The sequence below is a fragment of the Malus domestica genome, chromosome 09, assembly GCF_042453785.1.
Source record: "Malus domestica chromosome 09, GDT2T_hap1".
Classification (NCBI taxonomy): Eukaryota; Viridiplantae; Streptophyta; class Magnoliopsida; order Rosales; family Rosaceae; genus Malus; species Malus domestica.
In genome coordinates, this window is record NC_091669.1 from 31,076,477 (window position 1) to 31,095,159 (window position 18,683).

Below are 18,683 nucleotides of genomic sequence, written 5' to 3' on the forward strand. Positions count from 1 at the left end.
ACAAAGAGGAATCCATGTTGACAAGGTATTACATGTAATACTTGCAAGCTCAAAGACGTGAAATGAACTCTAAGAATTAAAGGTATTGTCCCGAATAACTTTAGAGAAATATTCTAGTTCATATATCAATAGTTTAAAAGCATTGTCCCAAAGAACCATAACCCATAATTTTCCTTGACAGTACACACTGACCGACCTCGCCTTGGTGAAGCAAAGCTCTAATGAATCCTCGAGGGGATTCCATTTCAACAACGAGTATGCAACGTGTAAGGGATGCAAGGAGGGACTGGGTCACAATGCCTTCATGGGAGGATTTTTCGGGCGCAATTTTTATTTCCATATGACCAGGAATTCCCCCAAAACCTTCAAAGATTGCTTCGCGAAGCAATCAGCTACTCCTGAGCCGATCGAGGGTTAATTGCTTTAGTTTTTTAACCTACAAATTTTGAGCATTAACACAGCGGAAGGTGTTTCGACCCACCATAAGATATAAACTCAAAAAGAGAATGTAGAGGAGGACTTGGGATTAGGGATGGGCAAATAACCATCGGTTATGAGTAACAACGGTTACCCGCCCATTTAAATTTCACGATGCCAGTTATGGGTAACCATTTAGATAAATAAACAGTTATAGGTATAACCGTTTACCCGCAAAATTTAAATGGGCGGTTATGGGTATTAACCGCGGTTATAAACGAGTAATCATTTACCTATTTATTTTATATATGTAAAATTAACACAAACCATGTTTCCTATCGGACAAAACTTAGATCAATGCTATTGACTATAGTGCATGATTTCTATAGCTAATATGCTATAGTTTTCCTTAACTACTTTAAATTTCATGGTCTATTATATATATTATGTTAATATTTCACATTCTGAGTTAAATAACCCAAAAATACTATCGTTTAACAATTTTCATAACCCAAGAACACTTAGCAAATTTTATATTATCTTCATTGCTAACAGTTAAAAATATTGTCTGTAAACTATTATTTTAATTATTGGAATGGTATAAGGACTTAAAAAATTAAAATGAGAAAATGTATGATTAATGTACCTATAACGGTGTTTAATTGTTAGAAAAAGAAAATTATGACAAATTTTTCTTTTTTAATTTTCAAGTTGTTAAAAAAACATGTAGACGGATGAAAAATGAGTAAATGGTAAAAAAGAAAGGATAAACAGGTTTAAAAATGATAAATGGATAAACGGGTACTAAATAGTTACGGTTAAATTGGTACATGGTTATGGGTATGGTTAACCGTTTATAAACATTTATGGGTATGGGTATAACAGTTTATGTCACGCCCCGATCCCCACATACGTCCAGGATCGACACGTGACGTTACCAAATACCCGTATCACTCACATACCCCGCCTCCGGGATATGGACAATGCACAAATCAAGATTCGAATTTCGTGATAATTTTTCTTATACTTTATGGCTGCATCTAACCTCCTCGTTAGACTGCCTACGTACCCTCAAAAGGGATCAAGCCATTCGTAGTTCACCAATCGTCAACTCTATTCTTTCCGTAAAATACTTCTAACAGAAAAATCATAATGCACCATATTACACATCAACCTTACGTCAAACAACAATTATCATCTTTCGTACACGCATGTAACCCATTCTCACACAAATAAATTCCAATTCCTCCATCATATAAATCACTTTGTTTCACATAATACCGCAAATCATAGTATGTAACATATCAAAGAACCAACGAAGCACAATGTTATTCTCAAGTCACATTAATCAATTACTCTAATCATAATAATCTCAATCATACCCAACATCATTCCACAATCACATCAATTAATTAATCATGAATCAAAGATATGTGATCTTAGCATTTAATTGTTTAATCAATGAATGCAGTAACATATCATTTTACAAATTTAACCAAGGAACTTTAACAACTTCGAAGGAGTCACCCAGACATCCAACGGTTCGTCTGAAACAAATCACAACAGCTCATAATCATAATCTCATACAACACCATGAAAAGTAAGGCTAGAGCGACAGTTTGACCGAAGCCTACATCTCTGAAGCTGAAAACAAATCCAAGGGACCAAGACAAGACACCAAAGGGATTCCGAACCACTCAACGAAATCCAGACCAAGATACGATTTCGGACCATTACTCAACGGAATCTCGAAGTACCATGCATATATAACCGAACCACTCGATGAGATACAAGCTGGATACGATTCTGGACCATCACTTAACGGAATCCGAAATAGGATACGATTTCGGAACATCACTAAACGGAATCCAAACAAGCATATGATTCCCCCATCAAATGTACCAAGTACAACTAATCCTCCTTACTTCTAGAATGCATATGGTCCCCCAACGCGGATATACCAAGCAGGACCATCAATGTACAAGTACTACATAGTGTAGTAAATTCAACACCTCAACTTATCCACATCTCAACCGCTATGAGTTACAACGTAATCATATACACCATCAACTTCTCAAGGTCACCACTAATATGTCACCCAAGCATATAAGTGCTACAATACACTTCTAATAGGATTCTAGGATCACATTATCATAAAAATAATCATACACATGAATCACATTACTAAAAAGATAATTTAACTCACATATGTCACAACCATCATCAGTACCAAGCCAAATCATGTTTAATAATCATAGGCCTTTGGCTAAATATATAAAAATCACATTTATAAAACCAATTCATCTTCACAAAGGATACTAACATAGGAAATTAAGGTAATAACCATATCACATATATTCAAGTCATTTTCTAACCAATCTAGGCCCACTAGACTTCACTTAGTCCCCCGTAGTACTAATTTTAGTAATTAGGACGTTTCGAGACATGTTGACCAAAAGTCAACTCTCGGTCAAAGGTAGGGTCCACAATTCAATCCGGAAGATCCACACATTGGATTTCGGATCCATAACTTTCCAAAGTCCACATTATGCTCAAATAACAACATACTAAAATCTCAACACGATCCGACGGTCGGATCTCCGCCAATTTCAAAATTCAAGTGGCGGTCGACATTTAATTTTATCAACTTAGAAATCCAATTAGGGAGATCCGTACGTCGGATTATCGATCCATAAGTTTCTATGATAAAAAAATATTATGTTCTATCACGCATTAAGGTTTGATGACGATCCAACGGTCGGATTGTCGAATCATATTTTGACCTAACCACGTATCGTAATGAAATTAAGTTCAAACAATCAAACCATATTATAAGGATATCAATTATCAAATCAGGGCATCTAATTGAACTTAAAAGGACATTGTCGGTCCACTGACCAGGCCACAGCCGCACTCGCTGCCGCGAGTGATGGTTGGCCACTCCAACTTGCCGGAAAATTCAACTACTTTTAAAAATTACCAAAAATTACAGAAATGAATATCTCAAAGAGTAAAACAAACTTTATACCTGTGGCCAAGTCCAATTTGGCCGGAAAACACCTCAATTTCACTTAAACCCGCCGCAACCCTAGAAAAGGGTGTGCTTTGATTCGGCTTCCAATCGAACTCCGACGCCTCCAACACTGCTTGGGATTTGTTCCTGGGGTTGAAGGAAGTCTTTTGGTGGTGGTCATGGATGGTGAAACTTGCCAGAGCCACCGGGAAAAGGGATAAAGCCGCCGGAACACCCGTGGGTTTGTGGCTTCGAACTAGAAAAATGGGAAAGAAATTGGGAAATCTAACACTACCAGGATGTAGGGCTCATCAAGGGCTTTCCATGGACACCAAGATCACCCAAAACGGAGTTCGTATGAAGGAGATATGGCCGGGTCAAAAATGGTGGTTCGCGGGTCAAAAAAATGACCCATTTCGGGTCTCTCCTTTCCCCTCCTTCCCCTCCTCCTGATTGGGCAGCTCCTAACCTTTTAAAAATATGATTGGTTCTCTTTCCCACAAAGTGGGAGTCTAAATAATTTTTAAAATCTATAGTATCACAACTTCAAACGCCTGTAACTATACCGTTATAACTCGGACTCGTAAACGACTTTCGCCTATGCTCTCGTGGCTTCGAGACCTATTCGAAAATGTTACTTGTGACCTCAAAGGTCAACGAATTTTAAATAATTATTTTCTAAAATTCACTCTTCGTAACTAGTTTAATTAAAATCTAAATCCAAACAACTTAAAATAAATTCTAGAGAAATAATATAAAATCTCAATAGTACAAATACGTAGATTATAACAGTGAAATCCGGAAACGAGATTTCACAGTTTAGACAATTATCCAACCGGTAAACGGTTATGCGGGTATGAGAATAAACGATTATAGATAAATAATAGCGGCTACCCGCCCGTCGTAACCGTTCTCCATCCCTACTTGGGATGGAGCTCTATTAAACTATGGAGGGTTGCTCCAAAACATAAGGTGAAGATATGGGGAAGGGGGAGGCCTGGATAAGGCAGGCATGAAAGAGAAAGAAAAAAATACGTAGAAAAGGGGTCTACCACTGACCCGAAGCCATAGCAAGGGGCCGACAACTGGAGGAGAAAAAGTTGTAGAGTTTGTTTTTGGGACGAACTGGAAGAGAGACGGTGTAAGAAACTTATTATTGGCGCTTGAAACATATTTTATTTAGCTAAAAAGGAATACACTTGTGAGAAAAGCATGAAGAAATTTTTATAGCGTCAACTCTTATTTTTGTTTTCAAAAGGTTTTCTAAAGGGGGTGTATTCAATTGAGATTTTGAGGGATTTTAATTCTTTTAATGAATTTAGGGGTATTCAATCAGAATTTTAAGTGATTCTCTGAAATTCAACGTGTATTCAATTAGAATTTTAGGATAGTTTATTAAAATCCTTAGAAATCTGGGTGTATTCAATTAGGATTTTAAACAAGTTTATAACATTCCACGTGTATTCAATTAGAAATTGATTTTAAAGAATTTGAGAAAGTTGAGGAATTAGAGGGAATTTGAGAGATTTCGTAATGTATTTTAAGCATCCACAAATCTCACATCTTCTCATGAGATTTCGAGGGAATTAAATCAAAATTTTATATGGAATCTCTACAAATCAATTAAACTCCATAAAAATCCATGAATTTATAAATCCATTAAAATCTCTCAAATTCTCAATTGAATACACCCCCTAAATCTTAATTTAGTTCTCTGTCATTGTCGATCTTCCACAAACATTTGGAGAAGTACATAATTTTGGAATAAAAAAGTTTCAAAGACATGTGTAAGCTACACACTCATGGGCAACATAATCATCATTATCTTGAAGCAGTCCCTGTGACATAATTAAATTAAAATATATGAAACGGTTTGTTTATCAAACAATGGAACCGGATCCCTTTCGAATTCTTTAAAATTAAGTCCACTAATTTGATTGGTTCTCTTTCCCACAAAGTGGGAGTCTAAATAATTTTTAAAATCTATAGTATCACAACTTCAAACGTCTGTAACTATACCGTTATAACTCGGACTCGTAAACGACTTTCGCCTATGCTCTCATGGCTTCGAGATCTATTCGAAAACGTTACTTGTGACCTCAAAGGTCAACGAATTTTAAATAATTATTTTCTAAAATTCACTTTTCGTAACTAGTTTAATTAAAATCTAAATCCAAACAATTTAAAATAAATTCTCGAGAAATAATATAAAATCTCAATAGTACAAATACGTAGATTATAACAGTGAAATCCAGGAACGAAATTTCACAGTTTAGACAATTATCCAACCGGTAAACGGTTATGCGGGTATGAGAATAAACGATTATAGATAAATAACTGCGGCTACCCGCCCGTCATAACCGTTCTCCATCCCTACTTGGGATGGAGCTCTATTAAACTATGGAGGGTTGCTCCAAAACATAAGGTGAAGAGATGGGGAAGGGGGAATCAGGATTCTCTCATGAGCATTTCCCTAGGGATCTTAGGGATCCCGCAATCTTGTCCGTTCATTTTATATCGTGCGGTCAGTTTTCGTTAGGTACTATTCATATTTGAATTTTAAAATTTAAATTTTAAATGATTTCTGACCGCACGATTCATGATGAACAGACAAGATTGCGGGATCCCTAGGGAAATGCTCAGGAGAGAATCCTGGTTCGGGAAGAGGGAGGCCTGGATAAGGCAAGCATGAAAGAGAAAGAAAAAAAAACGTAGAAAAGGGGTCTACCACTGACCTGAAGCCATAGCAAGGGGCCGACAACTGGAGGAGAAAAAGTTGTAGAGTTTTTTTTTGGGACGAACTGGAAGAGAGACGGTGTAAGAAACTTATTATTGGCGCTTAAAACATATTTTATTTAGCTAAAAAGGAATACACTTGTGAGAAAAGCATGAAGAAATTTTTAAAGTGTCTAAATCTTATTTTTGTTTTCAAAAGGTTTTCTAAATCTTAATTTAGTTCCCTGTCATTGTCGATCTTCCACAAACATTTGGAGAAGTACATAATTTTGGAATAAAAAAGTTTCAAAGACATGTGTAAGCTACACACTCATGGGCAACATAATCATCATTATCTTGAAGCAGTCCCTGTGACATAATTAAATTAAAATATTTAGATTATGGTTGAATGAAACGGTTTGTTTATCAAACAATGGAACCGGATCCCTTTCATATTCTTTAAAATTAAGTCCACTAATCAATGAATTTGGATCGTTGAAATTTGATCCAACAGATACTAATAAGAAAACCCTCCCCCTAAAGTTATAATAATTGTAACCGTTGAATCAAATTTCAACGGTTTGAATTCATTGATTAGTAGACTTCATTTTGATGGATCCGGAGAGGATCCGATTCCTCAAACAATGGCTGGCTCTGGCTCACTCTCACCACTATTTCAGAAATTTTGATTTCTTCATATTAATTTAAGGGTAACTTTCATTAATTTAAATAGGGAAATAGCCATATGATTTGTAATTAAATAATGTTTTCTGTCACTACTTGATCGTTATCTTGCCGTCACAAGTAAGAAATTTGGATTCATCTCATGGGACGGCGACGACCGGCCCCACAGTCACTCCTCTCAAAAGATCAAAACAATTAATGTCGAAAGTGCTCTTCGTTTTCTAACATTTTTTATTTATTTATGGAATTTCTCTAATATTTTTATCAATTGTATTATTTTCGTTCTCATTCAAGTTAATCATTAGTCATTAACACTACGGTCTAAATTTTTTTTTTTAATTTGTAAGTGAGAGGTTTTAGTTTCGAATCTCACCAAATGTGAAGTTGAACCACATTAGCGTGTCAAACTTATTGTAAAGCTTATCTCACTCTCTCATTTTTTTTAGTATAGATAATATCGTTTGTTAAATAATAATAATAATAATAAATAACTTATATAAAATTAATGTCGTTCATTATCGCGCTTTAGTAAACAACTTTAATAAGAAATTGATTCTCACTCTTTCTCATTTCAACTATTCCTCAATTCAATTGATCTCATTCAAATTTTGAATTAATAAAAAGTCAATGAAATGTTATGAGATATCTTAGACATTTTGTCCTCCAATATTGGATAAAGATCCAATGAGAAGATTCAACTACTAAAAATCCCAATACGTAAAGATATTCTAAAACATATTAAAAAAATTTGATACCTAAAAGCTGAAAGTTACAAATGTATTCGAAATAAATTAGGTAGGTGATTGGACGACCGTCGTGCAGGTGCGGGTGCTGACGAGGTCCTTTTGTTAAGGTCAAATGTTAGACGAATTCCCAAAATATCAAGTGCATCTGCAATTATGCAATATAACCGAAAAACGGTGCTGGTAAAGAGTAGGCCATATTCTTTTTTGAAAGGAAGAATTGGTCACATTCATCGCAAGGGAGGAGTTTTAAGGAAATTTTGGAGCAGATCCTTGCTAGTTGTGTCATTAACAGTGGCGGATTTAGAATTTTAACTTAGGCGTGTGAAGTATATAAGCTCAATGAGGTGTTCCTAGTTCTTACCTTAATTTCCTTGTTGGTAGGCGGGTGGGTCTTATCGATGTGGCGTCACGTAATTGAGGAGGGAAGTTGGATGAAGAAATATGACTAAAGTGAGGAATTTGGGTGAAATGATTTTGAAATGGAGGAGAAAATCCAAAAGTAGCCGCTTGTTTTGGGTAGAAAAAGGGAGATGCAAGCTAGTGCCACAATGTCTTACTCAGTTGTTAATTGGAAAAAACTGGTGCTTCTTGTAAAAAGTACTTTAAATATTTTTGGAATTCAAAAATATATTTTTTTCTAAAAACACTTTCAATCATTTAATAGCACTTCATCAGCTGTCATATTTAACATGCAAACCTATCATTCATAGTCTTAATTCACTATAGTTTGAATGCCTTTTTTTTTTTTTTTAAAAATTTGGTTTATTCATATTTTGTTGAGGAAACTCCACTTTGAATTTTAAACTAATATTTCTAGTGTGTTGACATTGTCAAGTTAAAAGATTACCACCACTCATCCACACAATTATATTTGAAGCCTGCACACACATGCATTCTCAAGGGCAATAAAATGAGAAAGAACAAGATAAATCAAGAGAAGCAGTAGAAACTGAAGGCTCACACACGATAATAATGCATAAAAGAGAGGAGTAGTCTTTGTATAAGTACAGCTACAAATACATAATATGACAAAGGATAATCACATCCAAAATGTGCAAATCCTATATATAATTTGGCTTTTCCATCCCAGGAGCTGAAAGACGAGAGCTCGTGATGGTCGGACCGATAGAGAAGGAGATCACAAAACCGTCTCTCTCTACTGCGGTCCAGCCTTTACTAATCTACTACATCGACACACCCAAAATAAAAACTAAAAACATGCTCGTGAACAATACACAGCGGTGACCCTTCCTACCTACGCATACTATATTATTTACTTTACAAGATGATTGACTATAGTTCTACTCTCTAGCAACAAAAACTAAGGCATGGCCCAAAAAAAAGCATGAACCAGATTGCCACCATTGCTGAAAGGCCTGAAAAAAAAAGACAAAAAAAGCAGCCTTTGTGCAGCAGATTGGTACGAAACTTAAAGCTTCAAAGATCCCTTGTAATAAAAAGTCACAAGGCTTCCAGGATCATAGGTTGCTTTTCGAAAATCGGCAACCAGCTGTGATGACAAAGTAGGAGGGGGGATGACGACTAAACTGATGTCTAAGATGCATAAGGGAGGAGTTTGAAATGCAATTTCTGACAGGGTTCCGGAAAAATGGAACGAGTGAGAAATGATGAGCGAAATGGGCTAAAACTAGTTCTACAACCTAGAGGAGTGACCATGTGAGTGTGAAGTGCAAAGCTCAAATTTAAAATAAATGAACTTTTCAATCCTGGTCCTTCCAAAAGAGGTTCTTCGTGGGATATGAAGAGGAAGAAGAGGAACCAGATCCCGAACCCGAACCTGAATTCTGAATCGCTTGTTGAGGATTAATGTTAATGTTATAGTCCTGCTGGTTTGGATTGGTAAAAGGGAGATGTGATTGCAGCAAAAGATTGTTGTCCAAATCATCCCACACAGGACTACCTGGACCCCAACCTGCAGGAATTGCATTAAGCCAATCTTCTGCCATATCCCCCCAAACAATTTCCTTTTGCTGTGAACTCCCTCCTCCAGCACCATCGATATTCACCTCAACTTCGTCAATCGCTTTAGCCTCGTTCGACTCCAGTCCTGAATCATTGTCAGTACTATTCTCTTCTTGGGTATGTGGAATTGGTGGCGGTGGCATTGCCTCTATATTCGAAGCGCTGCTCTTGATTTTTTGAGGTTGCTTGCGGTTCCTGGTTGGTTTTGAACCCTCATGCCTTGGAGGCGAAGTAGCAGCTGAACTCGGAGCTGATGAAACTGAAACATCTGATTTGTCTTTGTTGAGAAAAAGCTCAGGGAAATTGAGCCTGGCATTCTCTCCTCTCAACTTGAAGGCCTCGCGGTCGTAAGCCATGGCGGCATCTTCAGCTGTGTCGAAGGTGCCAAGCCAGAGGCGAGTCCTGTTTCGAGGAAGGCGGATTTCAGCTACCCATTTGCCCCAATGCCGTTGCCTCACTCCCCTGTAAAGTTTTGTAGTATTATAAGGCATTGCCGGGGGTCGAAACATTGGCCTGCCATCTGGTCCCAACCTGTTCATCATCACCCTCCCTCTTGGACTCAAATTTAAAGCGTCACTCCAATGCTGAAGCATTTTCTGGTGCTGCTGCCAACTCACCGACTCTCCGACAAAAGGCGGTGGATAACTCATCCCCTGCTGCTGCTGCGGCTGCTGCTGCTGGGATTCAAAAGAAATCATTTGCTGAGGATTTTGTTGCAGTTGCTGTTGAATTGGTGAGGGAAACATAGGCAAATTTGTGGGGTTGAACTGGTGGGAGAATTGCATCATAGGCTGTTGAGACCCGTCGAAAGAAAAAGGAAACACTATTTTTGAAGAGGAAGAAGATGGATGGGGAGCAATGATTGGCGAAGGTGTTTGATGATGATCTAAAGAAGGTGAAGCTTGAATTGGGTCTTGCCTTTCAGGGCTCTTGACTTTCTTGAGAGGCCTATTCGACGCCGTTGAAGCCTCACTAAAACCGGGCTTCCATGGCGGTCTCTCGAAGGAAAAATCAAGCTCCTTGTCTTTGTTCGCCTCCCATTCTCCGCTTGTCTCCATCTTAGACTTACCACTCTTTTTTGGTGAAGACATTGTTGCTCGCTTGCTTGCTTTACCTGCTCGCTTTCTCTTTGAAACTCTCAAATATAGGAAATTCAAGAAACAAATTGAGATGGGTCACGCAAGAAAAAGGGAAATCGAATCCGATGATTCGAGAATTCAAATCAGAAAAACAGAAGAGATGAAAATTTAAGTACCAGATGAAAGTTTTGGCCTAAGGAAAAAATAAACAAAAAACAATTAAAAAATAAAAGATTGAATTTTTGGAATCTGGGTTTCGATTTCAATAGCTGATCCGATCGAACAAAAAACAGAATCGGATGCCTAAAGCGCAGATTCTTGAAGAACCCATCTGAATTATCTGAATGCAGAAACTTGAAATCAACAAAGAGAGCGAGCAGGAGACGGCAAGTAACGAATATCCGCGCCGACAAAGTGTAGGGTGTATTGTTTGCGTGCGGATATGAAGTTCTTGGGTGGCAGAAGAAGAAGAAGAAGCAGGGGAGCTAGGACAGAGGACTTTTGTGAGGAGAGGCAGAGGAGGAAGAAGGGTTTATAAGGCTCGGGATAAAAGATTTGAATCGGGACTTTTTGAGGAAAGGGAGAGAATTTGTACAAGGCTCGGGATTGGTTATATTTGTTTGGGACCCACACGGCTTTGGTATTTCTGGGTTTCCTTGCTTCCACTCCAATTTCTCCACCCACCTTCCCCCAAGGGGAAGGCACGTCTACATCTCTCTCCATGTCTTTTTAACCGCATTAAAAACGGAAAGTTGTTACTGGCATTTTAAAATTTTATCTTATATTTTATATTTTTTATAATTTGAAAGAAAAATGCATTTGTAAAGAGTGTAAAATTTTAAGAGTGCTAATAACATTTTCTTTAAAAGCTAATACACTATTTTGTTTCGAGAAATAATAAGAAGCTTTCTGATTTCGAACTTCCGTGTTTCCTTTAAACTCTTTTTTTTTATTTTTATATTATTTTCTTCTATTCAGAGAAATTCTAGGATGGGCACTTGAGCTAAAAACCAAAACCAAAACTCAAACTGAACTGAACTACATCGAACAATTACTAATAATCTAAAACTGAACCGAACAACATATATAACAAAATAATTTTAGACTTTTTAAAGCTTATAACAACTAATGTAAGTTATATTTTTATGTTTTAGTATTGTGTAGAGTTGACCAATTCAAATTCAAGCATTGCCTTTCCTACTTCTCCAAAACAATATCAAGCTTTTAGTTCACAATATTCCATGACTTCTCATCAATTGCTTTCGCTTTCACAACGTCTAGGGTCTATCCAAGTATTGCATTCTCAAGCTCATATATCTTCTCAAGCCAGTTCACATGCTCAATGGCCTCCTAAACCTTCAAAGAATAAGTGTCCAAAAAAGGGAGAGGAAAAGGGTTGGATGATTCAAAATTTCAAAGTAGCGACTTTTTTTTTTTTGAAAAAATGATAATGGATTTGGCTAGTCGAGCTACGCGTAAGACTTGGCTATCAAACTACAAAAGTAGAAACCTTACTCTCTAAACCCACACAATGTTGGAAGAAAGAACCAATACACCAGGATTAGTCATCAACTACAAGTAGGCTACTTCCTTCCCTTTCATAGCAATTAGAAATGGCTAACTCCCTGAAAAAATGACCCCCCCCCCCCACCTTCCCCTATCTCCAAATTTATTAAATAAAGAAAAGTGAAAATAAAAGAATACAAACGGAGAGTCGGAGCCAAAACCCGCTAAGAGAAAAACAAAGAAACACACCAAAACTTTTTTGTTGAATTGCATGAAACCAAAACCGAAGTAGTGACTTGCTACAAGTGAGGCACAAGCCGAAACCAAAACTGTTTGAAATCGAACCAAACAAAAATCAAATAATAATCCATTACGGTTCTTACCCCAAAACCGCTCCGAATTGAACCGAAATAAGTTTCAGTTTCAGTTTTACACTAAAACCACATCGACTAAATTGTGGCTACTCCTAATACGACCAAATTATGGCTACTCCCAAATAAATTAAAAAAAAATCAATGAACAAAAACAAGAAATGATCACAAAAGCAGAAATTGCGATGCGAGTGTGAAATATGTCAGTCTAATTAAACAAATCAAGAAACATATTTTATTGTATTAGCTTATGTACGGTTAAGTGACATATTCTTTTAGGATACAAATATTGCTAAAATACATCGTTTTATATGAAAAAAAAAATAATGCTACTTGGACTAAACTCGTATTGAAGATAATTACTCAACTAGAAAATTAATGGATCAAAATAGTTACTCGCAAGTATTCACAAAATTCTTCTTTTATTTAACTCAACCCTAAAAATTCATATTCTTCACCTTGAAAAAATATTCTTATATTGACAAACTAATTTGGATCATCAATCGTCACATCAGTAGCAGTTGGAGCATTAAAATACTGCTTAATTTGTTGATGATAATATGAAATTGAGGAAATTTCCTTTCTACACAAATTGTAAAAAAGAGCGGTGGGTAAATATGTGACCAAGAAATTGAAGAAATCATTTTTAAAGATTTAAGTCATAATTTGTATGAAGATTGAACAACAACGGTGAAAAGAATTAGGTCATCGAAAAAAATTGAAATCATCTAGAAAAACACCAACGGTGAAAAATTAGGTCATTGGAGAAAATTGAATTCATCTAGATTATTATGTTCTGATCCTTCTCGTACAAAACATTGAAGGCCGGATTTGGAATAGTGGTCAATCTTTCAAAAGAATTAGAAAGAAATTAAGAAGGCATTGGTTTAGATATATCAACAGCGCCAACCAATTTGTATAGACAAAAGATCAATGCGAAAAGTTGTGGGACCATGAGTTTTGGGCCTCGACTGCTGTTGACCCTAAAAACTACCTATTCAATGTGGGACGCAGTCCGAATAGCTAATAAGCTAATTACGTCATTCGGTTGAATGCAGGGCATGCCAACTCGTCGGCCGAGCTCAGCCGGGGAGTGAATGAATGTTGATGTGGCATTTGGCGCGCTGCTGACTTTTGATCTTGCCACTACCGCCGAGGAAGGAACATGTCTCAGCTTTCGAGTTCTAGAACCTAAAGACAAGGCTGCTAGTTTTGCGAAGTTCAAGAATCATCGGCGTCGGGTTTAGTGACTATAATTATATTCGTGAGAATATAAGTGCGTCGAATCAGTACCAGACTATAGGGACATAAGTACTCGAAAGAGATGTGTGTTTTGATTGTACATATGGTTTGGCCGTCTAAATGTTGAACTCTGAAATGCACTTGTGAGTATCCAATCATAAAATATCAAATTCGGCTTTCAATATGCCAAATGTTATGTAACCTGGTAACATCACACTTCGCCAAGAAGACTAATGAGATGACCTCTTCCAATAAGGACTCAAAGATTCCTTGTTGACCAAGACTTAGATAGATAACCGGTCAGTCTCAAAGCAATGTTGTTTATCCAAATTGAAGGTGCTCCTCGGTCGGCTAATTCTACACCTCTAGTGCTGTTTATCCAAATTGAAGATGTTGTCGGTTGCCAACACACTATTGTTTATCCAAACTGAAGATGTGTTGGCGGAAAAAGGTAAAATAAAAATATCTCAAGGTGCTTGAGAGGTTTCCTGTAGAGTGAGAATTTGCACAAGGTAGATTTGTGTGTTGATTTGAAGAGCCTTGAATGATGCCCTCCCCTCTCTATTTATAGTAGCAGTTCCGCATGGCCAAAGTAGAGTCTCATTCGGACTATAATTCGTTGATCAAACCCAAATAGGTTTCAGCCAACCCTAGTTCATGTAGGATTCTAAATTCAACCCTATTATCCTCTAGATTCAACCCTTGATTATTGGAATCTTTTCTTATTCGAAGCATAACTGGCCTTTGAGGACTCCTTGTTATACTAGGACTCGGCCAACCATTCTATTCAGATAAGGTTGTGTTCTTATAGGATTCGGTTGAACCTCATTGGGCTGGGCTTTCTTGAGAATATTCTAAGATACCTAATGTCCTATATATTGGGTCGAGCCTATAATCACCCTCGGCCAAAAATGTTATTTTGGATCCAAACAACCGTGTAGTGGCCGAAGTGGCTATGGGGCACCAAACCTAGTGGCTCAGATCAGGCCAGGGTTCTCAATTGGACCTTGGGGATTTGAGATTCCGAATCTCTTAGATTGGAAGGTGGGATCTGTTTCGTCAAGAAAGACCTGTTTATCCCTTAAGTAATCAACTCCTAATGGTATTCCAATTAGGATATTATCCTGGGAATCTCTGTAATCAAGGAATTAGTTTGCACCGCAAATAATCATATTCCAAAAGGAACAAAATTATTTCCTTGATTTCTTCAAGGATTCTCCTGGCTTAAGAGGGATTACCATCCTTATATGATGTGTCACCAATATGAAATAAACGCATTAATCAACACTTAAGTAATAATCTAATCATCAACATCAACAACATTTCGTTTAGAATTGTAATTGTATTGAGTGAATAAACATTTCTTACAGCAGTCATTCCTTATTCTCTGATCACAAGTCGTTTGGGTTTGAAGTTCTCCCGAATATTATCCACGATACCCTACTACTATTATACTTTTCAATTATTAATAGAACTCGCTATCGTTTATTCTCAATTAAGAAAACTTTAGCACCTTTAAAACTGTAACTAATCTTTGATTTTGACTAGACTTATTGATCTCTTACTATATTAGGTTATTGCTACCTTAGAACTGAATTCATTGGATGTTTATCGGATGTGCATAAGAAACCCCCGAAGGAGTAAAGCAAAATTTTTGGGGTGGCAAAAAGGTCAAACAAGTAACCATTTCGAACAAAGATACGTCACCAAAATTCCAACCCCAGCCGGCCATGCATGATTTATTAAAACTAAATTACATAACTTAATAGTTTATTTATTTATTTAGATATATGTTTTTGGTCTATATTCTTATATTTTTTTATTGAAAGAAGATTTAGTCAGCATTTTATGATTTATCCATGGAACAAATCCAATACAGGAAAGTCAGCCTCAACACTAAACCAATTAAGGCCACTGTTAATTATGTGCAGTGATTAAAGTATTCAGGTTAAATTACATGAAATGCTCACTTGTAATTTCGTCCACTCGTCACACAAGTTCTTACCGTTAAATGTTTACAAAATTTCACCATCTTAATTGTTTAGATATAGTCACTTAGTACTATGATCTAGTAGTATTTTTCTTCATTTGTGAGTGAGAGGTCTTAAGTTCGATTCTAGTCAAAAGCAAATTTGAACCACATTATTGCGAGCTCATTGTGAGGTTAAGCTCAACCCCTCTGGTTAGTGTGAATAATATCGTTTGTTAAAACAAAATTTCTAGATACAATTACCACGGGGAGGTCCAATAGTTGGGACGAATTCAAGCCCGTATTTACACGGCACGTCTTAAGTTTGATTCCTGGCGCTGATAAATCACATGATTGTGACCAAGGGGAGGCTAAAATACATCTGTGAACCTTCTTGACCCTGAAAAAGTAGATTGTTGTGTCAAAATCACAACTGGTTCCCATTTTAATCTTCAAAATGTCTAAATACAATGAGGAATTATTTCTGTTACATATAGTCAAATATTTACACTTGCTTAACTAAATGCCTATGTATTTGCAATGCAAAGACGTTGTTTTTTTTTTTTTTTTTTTTTTTCTTATACAAGAGATAGTGAAGAAGAAGAATTGAACTCGAAATTTTTAGTAAAATAATAAAATACTCATAGTTAACTGAACTACAGACTTTTAGAGAAAGGTAACGAGGTTTAGTGGCAATCATATTTATGGGGGAGTTGTGCTTGCGCATGCAATACAAGTGATCCACGACTCCACGTTAGGGTCTCTCACTTTCGGTGGAAGCATTAGAAAATAGCCCGTTTGTCTTTGCACAGGTCAACAACCACAAAACAGTTTCTTCCGAGGGTCGGTGGAGAATCGGCACGTGTCGGTGGTTTACCCCTGCTCTCTCTAATCATTCTCTCTCTTCTTTTTTTTTTTCTATGAATATTTGTCCAAGTCCACTAAACAAAGTTGTTCATCTTTTTATACATATCATGTTCTTAAAGATTTTTTATTTTGTAGAGTCAAATAGGAAAAAACAATAATAAAAGAGGCAGCATATTAAGGAAGAGGGGAGGATAACAATGACGTTCCGTCCAAAAAGAAAAATAAAAAAGTTATTCCGTTTCTTTAATTAATATTATGTTTTTCGTGTTTCTGATATATCAGTAACACTACTGCTAAAGTAATGTTTGGATGAACAATTTCCAATTAAGCCAAATTAGTTAAGTTTGTGATTATAAACGCAGTTTATGAATGGTGCAACGACATATATATGAGACTTACAAATGTATATTTTCAAATAGTTATTTATAATTTTTCTCACGTATCTTTGTATTATTCATGAATTGCACTTCTAACTTCCAATATACAGCATTTTACAGCACATTTCTCACTAATTTGGCCTCAATCTCTTCAATAATCTCACCAAAACATAGCTCAAAATAAAACAAAAACTATCCATCTTAATTATTACACGTATATGCATAAGCATAACCAAAAGAAGCTTTTCTCTGTCGAATTTGGGAATGAGATCTGACCTAAAGGAAAGGAAAGGAAAGAACTTGAGAATGAAACGTGGCGTTCATTCGAGCATGCATTGTGGTTGCTTTCAGATCTCTTCTTCTCCTCCTCCTCCTCCTCAAAACCACCATTAATGATTTAGGGTCCAATAAAAAGGCCAGTCTTTTTCTTTGACTGCGTACCTCGCAAATAATAGAGAGTTTAGCAATCGTAAAGCATTAGGCATGCATTGTATGCGCATTGTCATGGAGTGGGCTGACGATATTCCTACGTACAGTTGTGAGCAAAAACCACGCATTATTATTTGGCATACAAAGAAGTCACATATATGCCCAAATGTATAAACTTAACTATATATGAAACTATTCATTAGACAAAATGAGAGAAAATCTTTGCCAGAAATCTATTTTTATTATTAAAAAAGAAAGCGGGACGGAAATGATGAATTTCTCTGTTTATTTTATTTGTACTGATTTTAGTCGAGAAAATGAGGAGAGAAAAGCGTAGCAGAAAGGCCCCCGAGATAAGGTTACATTACTTATCTGCACTGAAAGTTAAAAGCATAAAGGTCGTACCCAGTGCACAAGGCTCCCGCTTTACGCAGGGTCTGGGAGAGGTGAATGTCGGCTAGCCTTAGCCCTATTTATGGAGAGGCTGCTCCCAAGTCTCGAACCCGAGACCTACCGCTCATGGGCGAAGGCACTTGCCATCGCACCAAAAGCATGCAAAGTAAAAATCCAACAGCCTTTGAAACTCATGCAAGTCAATACGAAAGAAGAGAAAGTATTCTGCAACTACTGATGGTTGAATAATAATCAAATTAAGGTGGTGTTATCGTCTACTGATTTGAGTTAGAACACGTTTTTGTTTTGATTTATCAGCAGACAAGATTATATCATCCTTAGTGAAGGTGTATAGAAGAAATCCAAACAGCAAATGAAAGAGCAGCTACATATATACTTGAGGTAAGATAGATCATCCATTATTTATTTTTATTTTTTTATTTTTGGTCAAGAGAATACAAAATGTAAAACCAATTGGCATGGATGCCCTATATTTCAGCACGCAATTTCATCACGAGCCAAACACGTGAATAATGTCCATAACGGTAGATGTGGATATCACTTGTTTTCTCTTATAGCAATAGCATAAAAAATTACATGGATAGCATGGTTAAGTTAAGTGGCAGCGGGACTTTGGTGACTGCTGTCGCGCTAATTTTTGTTTTTCACTATTCATATTTTAATATATTAAAACCTAAACGGAGTAAGAATAAAGTTAAGTAGTATGACACGTATCGGTAAATCAGAGAAGAGTTGCAAATGAGATACGAATTTTGGGACAGCAAACACATACGTGTGACCTGTACGATGTTAATCTTTTGCATAAATAATCTCCAAAGGATAATCTAAAACATAAATAGTTTCGATTATCAAGTAGCATAGCTGGGTGAGA

At 36.6% G+C, this 18,683-nt stretch overlaps 1 protein-coding gene across 1 annotated transcript; it reads right to left on the reverse strand.

Moving 5' to 3' along the window:
* Positions 1-8,545: 8,545 nt before the first annotated feature.
* LOC103444124 (ethylene-responsive transcription factor ERF054) lies at positions 8,546-11,194 on the reverse strand. The gene has a single exon (XM_008383039.4). It carries the CDS (start codon positions 10,647-10,649, stop codon positions 9,297-9,299), a length of 1,353 nt encoding a protein of 450 aa, XP_008381261.3. The 5' UTR covers positions 10,650-11,194; the 3' UTR covers positions 8,546-9,296.
* Between the last annotated feature and the right edge of the window lie 7,489 nt (positions 11,195-18,683).